Raw genomic sequence first — 12,886 nt, forward strand, 5'->3', positions numbered from 1 at the left:
AGTATTCTTTGTATTACGACCAAATCAAGTTTCTAAGACGTGTCATAGTTAAAATACAACCAAACTCGTTAATCTATATGTCTCACGCGAGATGATAGCATCTATAAGTATATCTAAATTTACAATTATAATAACGGGTTACGCTAGTCACGCTTACGGTTCCCTAGTGTTCAGATGAAATGTTCGAAGAATTAGCCTCCGGCTACAATGTTATAAGTTTCCAAGAGTAAGAAGACATTATATATTTTAACTTGTAACAGATAGTAATAACGTTAAACATCTTTCCCCTTCTCAATCATAAATCATAACTAAACAACTGCCAGGCCAATAAAGCAGAAGTGAGATCTAAGCTAAAGTTGTGATCGTATAAAAAGTCACACGCTCTGAAACCCTCTTCCTTTTCCTCCCCTCCAGCCTGCCAGCGCTTGGAAAATTTTTCAAGATCTTGAAAAATTAACCATGGTCTTGAAAGCTTTAAAATAAAAGTTAAAATCCCGGAAATCTTGAAAAATCTATACCGAATAACATAAAATTCCCATAAAGAGAGAGAGAGAGAGAGAGAGAGAGAGAGAGAGAGAGAGAGAGAGAGAGAGAGAGAGAGAGAGAGAGAGGATCTGACGCTTTGATGGAATTTTTGAACACACATGACCTAGACCTTGGAAACTGCCGTGGACAAATCTACGACAATGCATCAGCAATGAGTGGTAAATACAATGGTCTTCAAGCCAAAGTGAGAGAGGAGAACAGTCTTGCATCCTGGATTCCTTGTGCAGCACATTCACTTAACCTGGTTGGTAAAAATGCTGTAGAATGCTGCTCAAGTGCTGTACATTTCTTTGACTTCCTTGAAAAGCTGTTTGTCTTCTTCACAATTTCACCCCATCGGTATCAACTTCTGGGTGAGGCTTTAAAGAATAATGATTCATCATTGCCTCTCAAACGTGTCCCAACAACGCGCTGGTCCTGCAGAGCTGATGCAACTAAGGCTCTTAAGCATGATTATGAGCAGATTAAAGGCATACTTAAACATATTGTTGATGACATTGAAGAAAAAAGGTGTGTATGCTGTGAAGCAGAAGGACTGTTAAAACAGATGAATCAGCTTGAAACAGGAATTTACACCACCTTCTGGATTGATATTCTGCAAAGAACAGATGCAACTAATAAAACTCTACAACACGCAAAACTTGATCTAAATACTGCTGTGGCATCACTGACTAGCTTGAAAGACTATGTTGCATCAAAGCGTGACTCCTTCCACACTTATGAAAAAGAAGGTGAACAGCTGTCTCAGTCTGGTTCAGCATACTATAAGCAGACAGAATCTCGGCAGAAGCGCCGCAATGTGCGACTTAACCCATTGGATTAAGGACATGCAGAAGAAGTACAACTCAGCCCTTCTGAAAAATACAGAACACAAACTTTCTTGCTTGTCATTGATCAGTTTATCTCTTCTCTCGACCAACGTCTGGAAGTATACAAATAGATATCAAGTCAATTTAGTTTTTTTAGACATCTGCAAAAGCTTTCTTCAGACGAATTTCACGACACAGCAGAGCAACTCGTCAGGGCATATCCAGATGACTTGGATATTACATTTAAGGAGGAACTGTGCCAGTTTGTAACATTTGCTAATATATTCACAGATGAGGAGCCAACAGATATCAGCACTGAGCTTTTCCTATATAGACTTATATTGGACAAGGGTGTGCAGGACACTTTCCCAAACATAGAGATAGCTCTACGAATATACCTTGTTTTGATGGTGTCAAACTGCAGTGGGGAGCACTCTTTCTCAAAGCTAAAATTAATTGAAAATAGATTACGGACATCCAAGAAACAGAAACGTCTGGTAAATCTGACTATAATGAGCCTCGAGTCAGATAAATTGCTTGAACTGGACTTCAACGAAATCATCAGTGAATTTGCAACAAAAAAAATCAAGAAAAATGTCGAGAAAGTAATCCTGGCTATACATATAACTCCATAAGAAAGAATGAACTATTATAATTGTGTGTTAGTTACATTATTTTTATATAAATAATTGTAACTATGTGTAAATAAATATGATAAGAACAACTTATGCTTAATTTTTTTTGTGTGTTTATGCATATTAATAACACCAGAAGAATAGTCCCATTGTAGTATTTCCTAAATAAAACTGTCCTACTAATATATTAGTATTACTGTATTTTGGCTACCAGATTACTTAGACTATAGTTTGTAGTGTATGCAATAGGAGTTGGAAAGGGGGCCTCCCACCAGAGTATGGGCCCCAGGCCTCCCACCAGCTTAATCCGGCCCTGGTACCAGTTTTCTTTTTACAATTTTATTTACAAAAATAAAACCGAACTATCATCCTCACGTAAACACACAAAACCTCCAAACTAAAGCGCAACAACGAACTAACAATCCACGTGCCCGTAACACGAAACACGTGGGCCACACGACTGTCCTCAACCTCAAGAAATCACTGAAATTTAACTACAATCAACACAACGCCACCGCAGCACACAACGCCCAAACAGTTATTCTCACCCAATCATTTTCATTACAAGGTACAACTATGTAGGAGCACTCACATTTTCAGACTTTACACCAACCTTTGGAAGCCCAAAAACACAAGCCTGTTCAAAAAGAGATCTCTGGACGACAAGGGCGAAATAATCGCGCGAGAGTCTCATCTCCCGGTCCAGGCGGTTGCTAATTGGGATAATTTGCTTTTACCTATCCGGGCTTAAAGACCCCAAACTCACAACAAATCACTCGAACAAACAATAACATTAGTAGCGGTACTGTGTTATCAGTCCTTGTCAGGTCCGACGTATGTCAACTAATGACGTGTCCAAGGATCGTGGAGACATAGAGGTCCATTTTCATATAAATTCAAGGGTAAACTTCACTAAATATGAATATTTAATTGAAATTATCGTTAAGGTTCAAATTTTTTAAAAGGGTGATGTTTGCACAAATATTTTTGTACAGACGAGGCCTGGCAAGGTAACGTACAGAGGCCCGTAGTGAATGGTAAGAATAGTAAACTACCCAACTATATGAAGCCGAAATGCCCCAGCCATAAAAGTTTATGACTCATGCAGTCATTCAGTCTACAATCCCAGATTAAACTGTTCCTGGTTAACTCGTTCACATTGCACAGATTTGCACTTGCAGCCTTAAGGGCTAGGAGTGGTAGTAATAATATATATCATTGAAACGGCTCCCGTGGTCGTTCTAGTTTTCCTTTGATTGTACATTTAACGAAAATTCATACTCATGAAGCTTAATCGGATTATATACGAACAGCCCTTGTATCTGCGCCTACGAGAAATCAGAATTTCGAACGAAAGATTTCTACAAAACGTTTTTGGCCTGTTTTTAGTAGGGTATGCAAGGACTGGTCAAATAATTAAAGGGCATGATTTAGCTGTATAAACGGATTGTTCGAGATTAAATGGCCGGAAAAGAGATATGCAAATAAGATGAAAATTAAATACAAGTGAAAGTATAGAATGAGCAAGTGTAATATATACATGTATATATATTTATATAATAAATAATGTGCGTATGTAGGTGCAAACAGATAAATAGACTGATGTCATTTATAAGATACACGACTTGAGTGGATCCTCTTGGAACTAAGTATGATAACTTGAGAACCTATACTCATTGCAAGTAGAAGTTTATACGTTATATTGTTCTTGACAAATATGTTGAATTTCTACATGAAAAATGCTTTTCATATCTTAAGCTTAGTGTAGAGGGACAGCAATATACGCAATCCTATCAATACTCACTCGTTGCCGAAATCTTTCAGAGAGAAAAAAAAAAAAGGCCGTACCAACACGATTCTTCGTCAACTACCATAAACAAACCAGTTGTTCAGTGGCTGATATCCGGAGCTATCATATTTTGTTTTCACAGTGTATGGGAAAAATAACTTGGTTTGTCACTTCTCGATCATTTCAGTTATGGAAGTTGAAATTCATATATAACGAAAGTACAGTAAATGCAAGGCATAAACCCACTCTCTGAAATAAGCTGACAAAGGTCAAAAGGATTTGAGGATTATTAGGGAAGGCACTTACAACACACACACAAACACGAAGAATGTTTCAGTCTTTCAGACAATCACTGGGCACTCTAGCAATCTGTTGTAGCATCTGCAGCACCTGTTGATTGACGTTCTCGGCTCTGTTTTTGAACAGGGACTTGACTGAAGCGTCTGAAATTGTTTTGTGACTCATGCAAGAACTAATTTCAAGAAATGGATTTGGGATGAAAAAGGGTCAAACCAGGTCTTGCTTTCTGATACCCCAAAACCACAATAAATGACTAAGGGGTGGGAAGAGAACTCTCTGAATTCCCACTTTCTTGTATAGGGGGAATTGTATATCAGTACTGTATGCGGATCATTATTTCTTATATTAAACGTTGATAACAGACCCAAAATTTGGAATTTTGTAATGCTTGTGTTCTTTATTCTATAATCTCCCATTCAGAATCAAAGCTTATTTTTTCTTCCGTTTGGATCATTCCTTGGCGGAGGTATGGGCACTGGTTTGCTGTTTCCAGCTTTCGTTAAAGAGAATAAGATGCAGAAGCAAGTCTGATTGCTTAAAATTTAATAAACTAGGTTTATACTGTAGAGCTTTCATTTCCTTGAAGTAGCTTTTAGCAAATACTAGAAGTCTTGCCACTAGCTAAAAATAGCTATTAGTATTGTAAAATAATGGTTTGTATGGTAGTCAACAATGAAAGTCTTTTTAAAAGTAAGTGCAGTTCATTACTATTGCCCCAATTAATATTTATTTTTATAAATATGGTTAAAGTTTTGACCCTGGCAAACTGGAACTGCTTCACTACAATTACTTTACACAGAGAGTCTAGCCAAACCAGAATTTGCAGTATCTGTACTGTATTTATAACTGTCTGTGTGGGATTAGAGATTGTTTGAATCTTGATGAATATATGTCGGAAGGTGCTAACTTTGTGTGCCACATTTCATGATGATTTTCACATTAATGTCCTAGTACAGTACATGTTGATCAATCATCAATTTCACCCAGGCATAAACCTGGAAACTGAAAATGAATATTGAAAAAAGGAACAGACCAGCCTATTCCAAAATCCTATAGCAGGGTACCCATGCCTTTCAGCAAAACATATCTTGTGGCATTTGAATGAGTAAAGCTCATTTTGTGATATGTTATAAATAGTATACTGACAATAATAACCCCAAGATTGGAACCACATAGCATGCTGCCTCCTGTCACAACCATTGCCTCATGTTTAAGATTTGGAGGGAGCAGATCATTTAGATAATAAGCAGCAATACAAGCATGGTCTTGTGCAATATCTGAGTAAAAAATCTGATTCTCTTAAAATTACTGTACTCGGTTAAACTCTTTTCAGTGTGGGCTTGATTAGTGTACAGGTTTTGGCAGGCCTTTCTGTTAACCTTACAGAAAAAAATTTAGTAATGTACAAGTAATGGTACATCATGCCACTGAGTACCCTAGGCAATCATAAGGAATAATTTGAAGCTGGTATTTATTCCTATTGAATAATTCCATTAATTATGAACATGTGCAACATTTTTGTTAATAGCAACATTGTAGTTTTTTCATTTCAAAGGGAAGGACCCATTTCTGTTATACTGTTAGATTGAACTTTTTTTTTGGATGATAAAACTGAATTTATGTATTCAAGGTTACTGAAGACCTTCCCCCAAAATGGTAGAAACCATATTCACCAGAAGCAAACAGTAATTCTCAAATCCTAATCCAGGTAAACAGTGCTGTAAAGGTGTACATTTATATCATCTCTACCCAAAACTACACAGTAGGACAGTAATACAAAGTAGAACATTTCCAAGAGAATTTATTTCCATGAAAGTCTCTTATTTTGTTTGAATTTCATAGGGAAAATGATAAAAGCACAAATGACACACAGAACAGCTCATTTTCAATTTAAAATTGCAATAAAATTCTTGAGAAAATCCAATTGTGGTATAATCTAGGAAATTCGATGGAGCTCAACATTCTTCGTTTGAATACATTGACTACACAACACATGTGATCTTGTTAATGTCTTAAAATATCTCATCTTAGATTATAAATCTATATGAAAAAATTAAGAAATAGCAGCTGGAGGGTAGCCAGCAACCATGTTCCGTCCCGTGAGTATATTTACTTAAAAAGATCCAAATTCTTAGTAACCACTTGAAATGTACATATCACACAAATACTTTAAGGTATCTTGTAATAAAAGCACATGATATGCAAATATAATATCTTGTACAGTACAGTATATAAATTTTCTGGCGTTCAAGGGATTTTTAAGAATCTGGTTAGGAGTCCTGTTAAATAAAGGACGGCCACTCTTGGGGTTACCCTTCAACCTCATGCTTTCTGAGGACATATGAGCCTGCCTTTCTCAAAGCTCTTGAATGATCAAACAAGGAAATCCTACCTATTAATGAAAAAAAGAAATCTTACATTCTAAGATATAAATACTTGAAGCAGGCTTAGGAAAAGGCAGGGGTGGAAAATGTTACAGAAAACTGCAGGCAACAATACAACAGACTTTATGTAAACCATCAAATATGACATTTAATAAAAAGTAGAGTGATAATCTTGTACACCATTATAGTACCATAACTTGCGCTCACATCACTTATGCCCAAATATTGAGACAGAATGGACTATTACACCATTTTTACCCTCAAAATTATTTTGCAAATCAATACTTGAGCAAAATCACACAACCTGGCGCAAAAAAAAAGGACCAATCACAAGCATGATGATGGCAGGAGGTGGCCAGATCCTTCCACCTAAGATCCTGCCTAACTGGGGTGCTGTGCTAGCTTGCTTCCTGCTCTCCATTAGCAGCAGCAGTAGCTACAGCAATGTCAGCAGCAGCAATGGCGGTGGCAGGGACGATAGGACAGTGTTGAACATGAGAAGACACCAACAAGATTTGGCTTACAGTAACATGCATGATACGCCGCAGTTCAAAATCCATGATCTGTGCTCTGAATCTATAAACTCAGAGTCATTCAAGGAACATGGAAAATTTTCAAATTCATTTGTAAAAGGAATCAGGATATCTTATAGAGGGACCAGTTGTTCCTGAGAGATTATGTATTTTCTAGAAAGCCATCCGTTGCAGAAATCTTGTCACAAGAGGAAATACTGTATAATTCAAAATATGTGCCCTGCTTATTTAAGCTCACCTGGCAGTCCTATTGCAATGTACACAAAACAAGAGGCCTGGAAACTGCATAAGGGTCTTTATGTTTAAGTAATAAGACACTTAGCGATAAAACGATATCTTATATCGAATTGGATAAATTTGTTTAAAAACATTAATATAAATATATTACATTCCTGGTAAGCATCAACAACAATGTTGCTCCACCAAAGTGGGGGTGAAGCAGAAAAAATGACCTATCATATGGAAATCTACAAAGATATCAAACTTCTTCTCAAGCTTCTGAAAAAGGCTTAGATACAAATATACAAATTCAAAGAAACCACAAACTGACTTGGAACTATACTTATCTTAGACCATTTGCAAAATTTAACTTAAAAAAGTAAACAGCAAAGCAAATGACTAGATATACACCGGTCATTTCGCCTGCGTCGGGCCGGTCAAACTGTCACTTACCATTAAGCACCAGGCCATACACTTGGAGTTTAAACTCTACACCACAGGTATGGATCACCGAGCAACTATTATTTAAGTAGAAGAACTTTGGAAAATTGCCCACTTAGAATTCATCCGACTGTATACCTTAAATTTTTCAGTTAATTAGCTACGACTGCAATACATCCCACATGGATAACCAAATAAGGTTCAAGTTGATATCACACAGTATTCAGGGCTACATATGGTGATGCAAGCAGATATACAGGATACCCATGATGATAGAAATTTTAGGGAAATGAATAAGGAAGATATCATCCAGATTAGTGAACTGAAGGAAACAGCTAATAAATGGCTAATTCCTAAGAAAGAAAAAAGATAAACCCTCAAGTGCATAAGAAGGTAAGTGAAGAAATCAAGTTACTTGCTGATCAGTTTGCCTTAATGCAAAAGTGAACTGACTGTGAGGTTTTATATATTTTACAGATATATATATATATATATATATATATATATATATATATATATATATATATATATATATATATATATATATATATATATATATATTTATGTATGTATAATTTAGTTGTACAAGTGTGTTATGTATGTGATAAACTATAAAGATGTATATATGTATATACACTTAATAAATACAGTTTATTTGGGTTCATATTGTATCCCAAATCTTTTAAATCCTTATCCTTTGACACTTTTTTGCATGTGATGAAGCATATTGCACTTTAACCTGAAAAGAGGGGAAGAAAACACTTACCATCTCTTGGTCCCAAACAAACTGTCTAAGAATTTTCACAACTTTTAGAAAAATAAAATATATGCATGAGAACAAACCCTGTACTTAGGTACAGTATGCAGTCCATGCTAAAAAAAAAAAGGCATTAATGGATAAAATTGATAGCCCAAGAACCTGGACCATAAAGGTGGCCAAAGGGATTATAATTTTGCTGACTGCCTCTCGTTTTCATTGGCAGTATTTTGTTCAAGAACTGGCCTGACAAAATGTTTCTTAGCCCCATAGATCAAAGGATCAGGAAGGAGTGCGCTGCATATATTAAATAAGTTTTAAGTGTATATCTGTATTGGATAAAAACAAACTTTTAGATATAATTAATGTTTATGAGTAGATGCGTAAATAAAGACTGTAGGCTAAATACTGTATAATTTTAAAATTTTTGTACTGTATTTACATATGTTTACATACATATAAACAGTATACTGTATATTGTGTATGTGTGTGTGTGTTTGTGCATGGGCATACATACATAAAATTTATATAAAACCAATTACAGTCAGGTATTGTATATTGTTCACAAGTGATGGGGCAAAACATCATGCAATAAGCAATTAATTAAAAAAAGAAACAATTATTCCAGGACTATTCTTTTTAATTCATTTTTATTTTTTTTTTTCACTAATACATCTTGGGAATAGGGTTAAGTACCTAATTACGGTTCTGAATGCTGATGAAGACAGAGTTAATGTGTATTTACATAATAATATTGCAGTTATACAGGTATTTACACATTTTCTCTTTCCTTTGTATTTACTCTTTTATTCCATATACTGTAATTATCCTCATGTGTGTGTATGTTCATGAAAGAGCCTGTTTATGCATGTATGTATATTTGTATGTATGTGCACAGATATATGCATACAAATATATATGTACTCCATGTATATATGTATGTGTGTGTGTGTTGAACACTGTGTACGCACACCTACATACATGTGGGTTACATATATAATTACACAACCATGCAGTCGATGAAACCTCTAATAATGCAGATTTTTAGACCATGGAATTATAGAAATTGATTATACAACTAACAGTACTTTGATTTTAATTTGTATATATATATATATATATATATATATATATATATATATACATACATATACTATAATTTCTCTCCATCTGGTGAGCACATTTAGTTCTGGTTATGTGATTTAGTCAAAACAGAACTGTGGTGTATAACAAGGCAATGTTTCACACTAACAAAAGTTGTAAAAGCTAAGATTTCACAAACGTTATGCGTTCTGAATATGATTTTAATTGGAGCTTTTTTAAACTCTTAACATAAATGGTGATTTATAATAAACAACAAAACTGCCAGAATTACCGGTATATTAATATTATAAGGGTGTGACTATTCAGTTATCCAAAAATTTCAATCATCCATATGGTCTTGGTCCCATGTACTCTGGATAATCTTGATATTCCATGTGTGCATGTATAACTGTCTATGTATCCAGGTTAGAATGTATATCCGTATATGTGTAAGTATGAATTTGCATTTTCGTGCATGCACACAAAGTCACAAATCCTCATATACATATACGTACATATTTTCATAAAATAATATACAGATGAAATGTATAAAATACTTAACAAAAATAAAAAATGTATATAAATTTTATACAACCGGATTTTGATGATTTAGCCATGTGGATTCTGAAGCACTAGATGAGGAGGCATTCTCATTTAAACACGACGGGAGGTGATGAAGCTTCGACACTGATACCCGCAGCTCGTTACTCATCAACGACAATTATTGTTCAACATTTTTATCAGTGTTAACGTTTCCATATAGAATAGAATTATTTAGAAATAGCTGTTGCTTACAAGAACTGATTCTGTTTATTAGGCATATGTAATATGCTTAGAAGAAATGCATTCCTACAATGTATATATCAATTTCTCTATCTAGCATCTGAGAAATTCATGAGCCATAAATTGTGCACATTATCACTGAAGAATTGTCCAACAAAGAGAGTTTGCTTTAAATCTAAAATTATGCCACACATCTAATAATATACTCGGTAGCAATGGTACAATGGGAACATTCAATTTTCAAAATATAGGCAACCATCGATAACCAATGTTAATCTGGCATAATCGTATGTCAACATGTTCCTAGAATTCTAGGAATCTAGCCGACTATCTGCAGAACTATCATGGTTAGAACACTGTTCATTTAAAAGTAGTTCTTCCCAACAAATAAATACCATCTCAGGTCTCGAAGCACTTTGGTCATTAAAAGCTGGATGGCTTTAATGAGGCCTGAACACTGGTAAGGGATAATCTTGATATATTTCCAACCAATGATATTCCACAGAGGCTGACCTGATAACGCATATATTTTCTTTAACACGTCTGCAGGGTACCTGGTACCCCTAGTAGTCCTCAGTTCTATTTAGTACCAAGTGCAAAAGGGGAAGAAGGTGACCCAGAACGATGAAAATGTATGCATTGCCACTTATTATCTTTACGATGCCATACCCTCGTTTCTTCACTCTGTTGTGTGTGAGCTTGTCCTTGTCTGAAAGAGAAGTTTGTATTTGTTTATACACACACACACACACATATATATATATATATATATATATATATATATATATATATATATATATATATATATATATATATATATATATATATATATATGTAATTATATATGTTATTCATTTTGTACATTTAAAGTACTTTGATTCAACTGACAGATGCTTGAAGTAAAGCTGGATTATTAAAGAGCAGCAATTTAACACACAAAATACACTTATGATCTCTCTTTTCCCCTTTGTAAAATTTGTCACCAGAGAAATTGCAGGTTTTGCTACAAGCAACAAAATTTTTACTTTAACTGCATAGACAAGAATCACCAGTGAATACTACTGTAACAAACTGATAAAAAATATTTGCGCGTTAGCATTTGATATTTTCATATGAGTCAAAAATACAACCAACTCCGTTTCCTGCTTATGGTGTACTCACTTGTCCATGTATTGGGTTAGTCGAATATAAGCAATACACGCAGCATCATCCCCGAGTAGGTGGACATGTGGATTTAGGATCATTGTGTTGAGAGCTTTACAATTTTTCCCAAGAACTGCAAAAGAAAGAAAAATATTTTATTACACAAACAATTAACAAATAAAAATATAACAAAGCTAAATTTAAAAATATCATACAACAATTTATTCTGCTTAAAACAGTATGAAAATAAACTTCAGCACTTAAATTTATAAATCATTTCCTCAAATTAACTGAATTTCAATATAAATGTCTTAAAAGCTATCATGTGATGGTTAGAAATATTTTTAGTAAGATTTAACAGTTACAAATATTTTTAGTAAGATTTAACGGTTAAATCGTACGACGTACGATACCTTCTCGAAATATCGTACGTTTATACGATAATTCTGGGATCTGAGCTTTGTGAAGACTGTTGATTAAAAAGCATTTCCATCTAGATTAGATGTTTCTACTGATAATGATTGTCTATAAAATGAGAAGTCATAATTTTCAGTCCGATAGAATGGTGATCACAGTGGTGCATGACAAAATATGTATGCTTTATAGGGAGCCACTACGATCATTCATGGAAAGCGAGTACATCGTAAAGGCAGATCTTGAGACAAATTAGCCTTCTAGGCAAGATAAGCACCTTAGGGAAAGTGAGATGTATCTTGGACTGGGGTTATGTAAAGTACTTGACAAGATAAATCCAAATGAAAATAAATCTAAACTGACTGATTTCTATAAACGCTGTAGAGACTTCTTAGTAGTTGCATGTGAGGAGATAGAAAAAACTTTGATTTTAAGGACTGTGTGATCTCCAAGCTGGGCTGCCCGACTCCTGAAGATGCCCTGCCTAATTCTTTTAAGAAATCAAACCCTCTTGATACCCTTTCATAAAATTCCCTTTCATGTGTCACCAGACAATTGTTCACCAACATAAAAAATTGATAAGTGGCAAATTTTGCCAGTACTCAGAGATGCACTAAATATTATGATAAATTGCCAGCAGATAAATTCTGGGTAGAAGTTTTACAGAGTGGGGATAACTTTTTTGAACAGGCAAATTTTGCTGTGTGTGTGGGGTCAGTCTTCCCCATTCTAATGCTGAATGTGAAGGAGTGTTTAGCAAGACAATCTGTTTAAGACAAAAATCAGTAGTAGTTTAAACACAGATACTGTTAATGGGGAGTTGTTGGCTTGTGAATGTATTAAAAGCCAAAAGTCTTGTGTTAAGTTTACGCCGTCCATCCAAAGACATGGTCGACCATTTAAAAAACAGTTCAGCTGTATGACAAAGGTAGCCTAAAGTTGGATGAAGTAGCAAAGTAGAGAACTATTCCTTTAATCTCGAGATATCTTTGTACTATGCACAGTGTGGGGTTTCAGTTTCCATTTCATATGTCTTTTCTGCAGAATGTC

The 12,886-nt window shown here is 34.9% G+C and overlaps 2 protein-coding genes across 29 annotated transcripts in view; one reads left to right on the forward strand and one right to left on the reverse strand.

Moving 5' to 3' along the window:
- The first annotated feature begins 697 nt into the window (after window positions 1-697).
- LOC136841919 (uncharacterized) lies at window positions 698-1,369 on the forward strand. Its single transcript, XM_067109338.1, has one exon. The coding sequence runs from the start codon at window positions 698-700 to the stop codon at window positions 1,367-1,369; it is 672 nt and encodes a 223-aa protein (XP_066965439.1).
- Window positions 1,370-5,863: 4,494 nt separating this feature from the next.
- The window catches only part of CaMKII (Calcium/calmodulin-dependent protein kinase II), a 659,837-nt gene continuing 652,814 nt past the window's right edge, over window positions 5,864-12,886 (reverse strand). For all 28 annotated transcript variants that reach the window (XM_067108708.1, XM_067108712.1, XM_067108709.1 and 25 more), the window contains 2 exons: window positions 11,441-11,555; window positions 5,864-10,988 (listed from right to left, as the gene is read on the reverse strand). In XM_067108708.1, coding sequence (XP_066964809.1) covers window positions 10,859-10,988; window positions 11,441-11,555 — 245 coding nt within the window. In that variant the 3' untranslated portion in view covers window positions 5,864-10,858. The remainder of the gene's footprint in view (window positions 10,989-11,440; window positions 11,556-12,886) is intronic.

Source organism: Macrobrachium rosenbergii, chromosome 9 (assembly GCF_040412425.1).
Source record: "Macrobrachium rosenbergii isolate ZJJX-2024 chromosome 9, ASM4041242v1, whole genome shotgun sequence".
NCBI lineage: Eukaryota > Metazoa > Arthropoda > Malacostraca > Decapoda > Palaemonidae > Macrobrachium > Macrobrachium rosenbergii.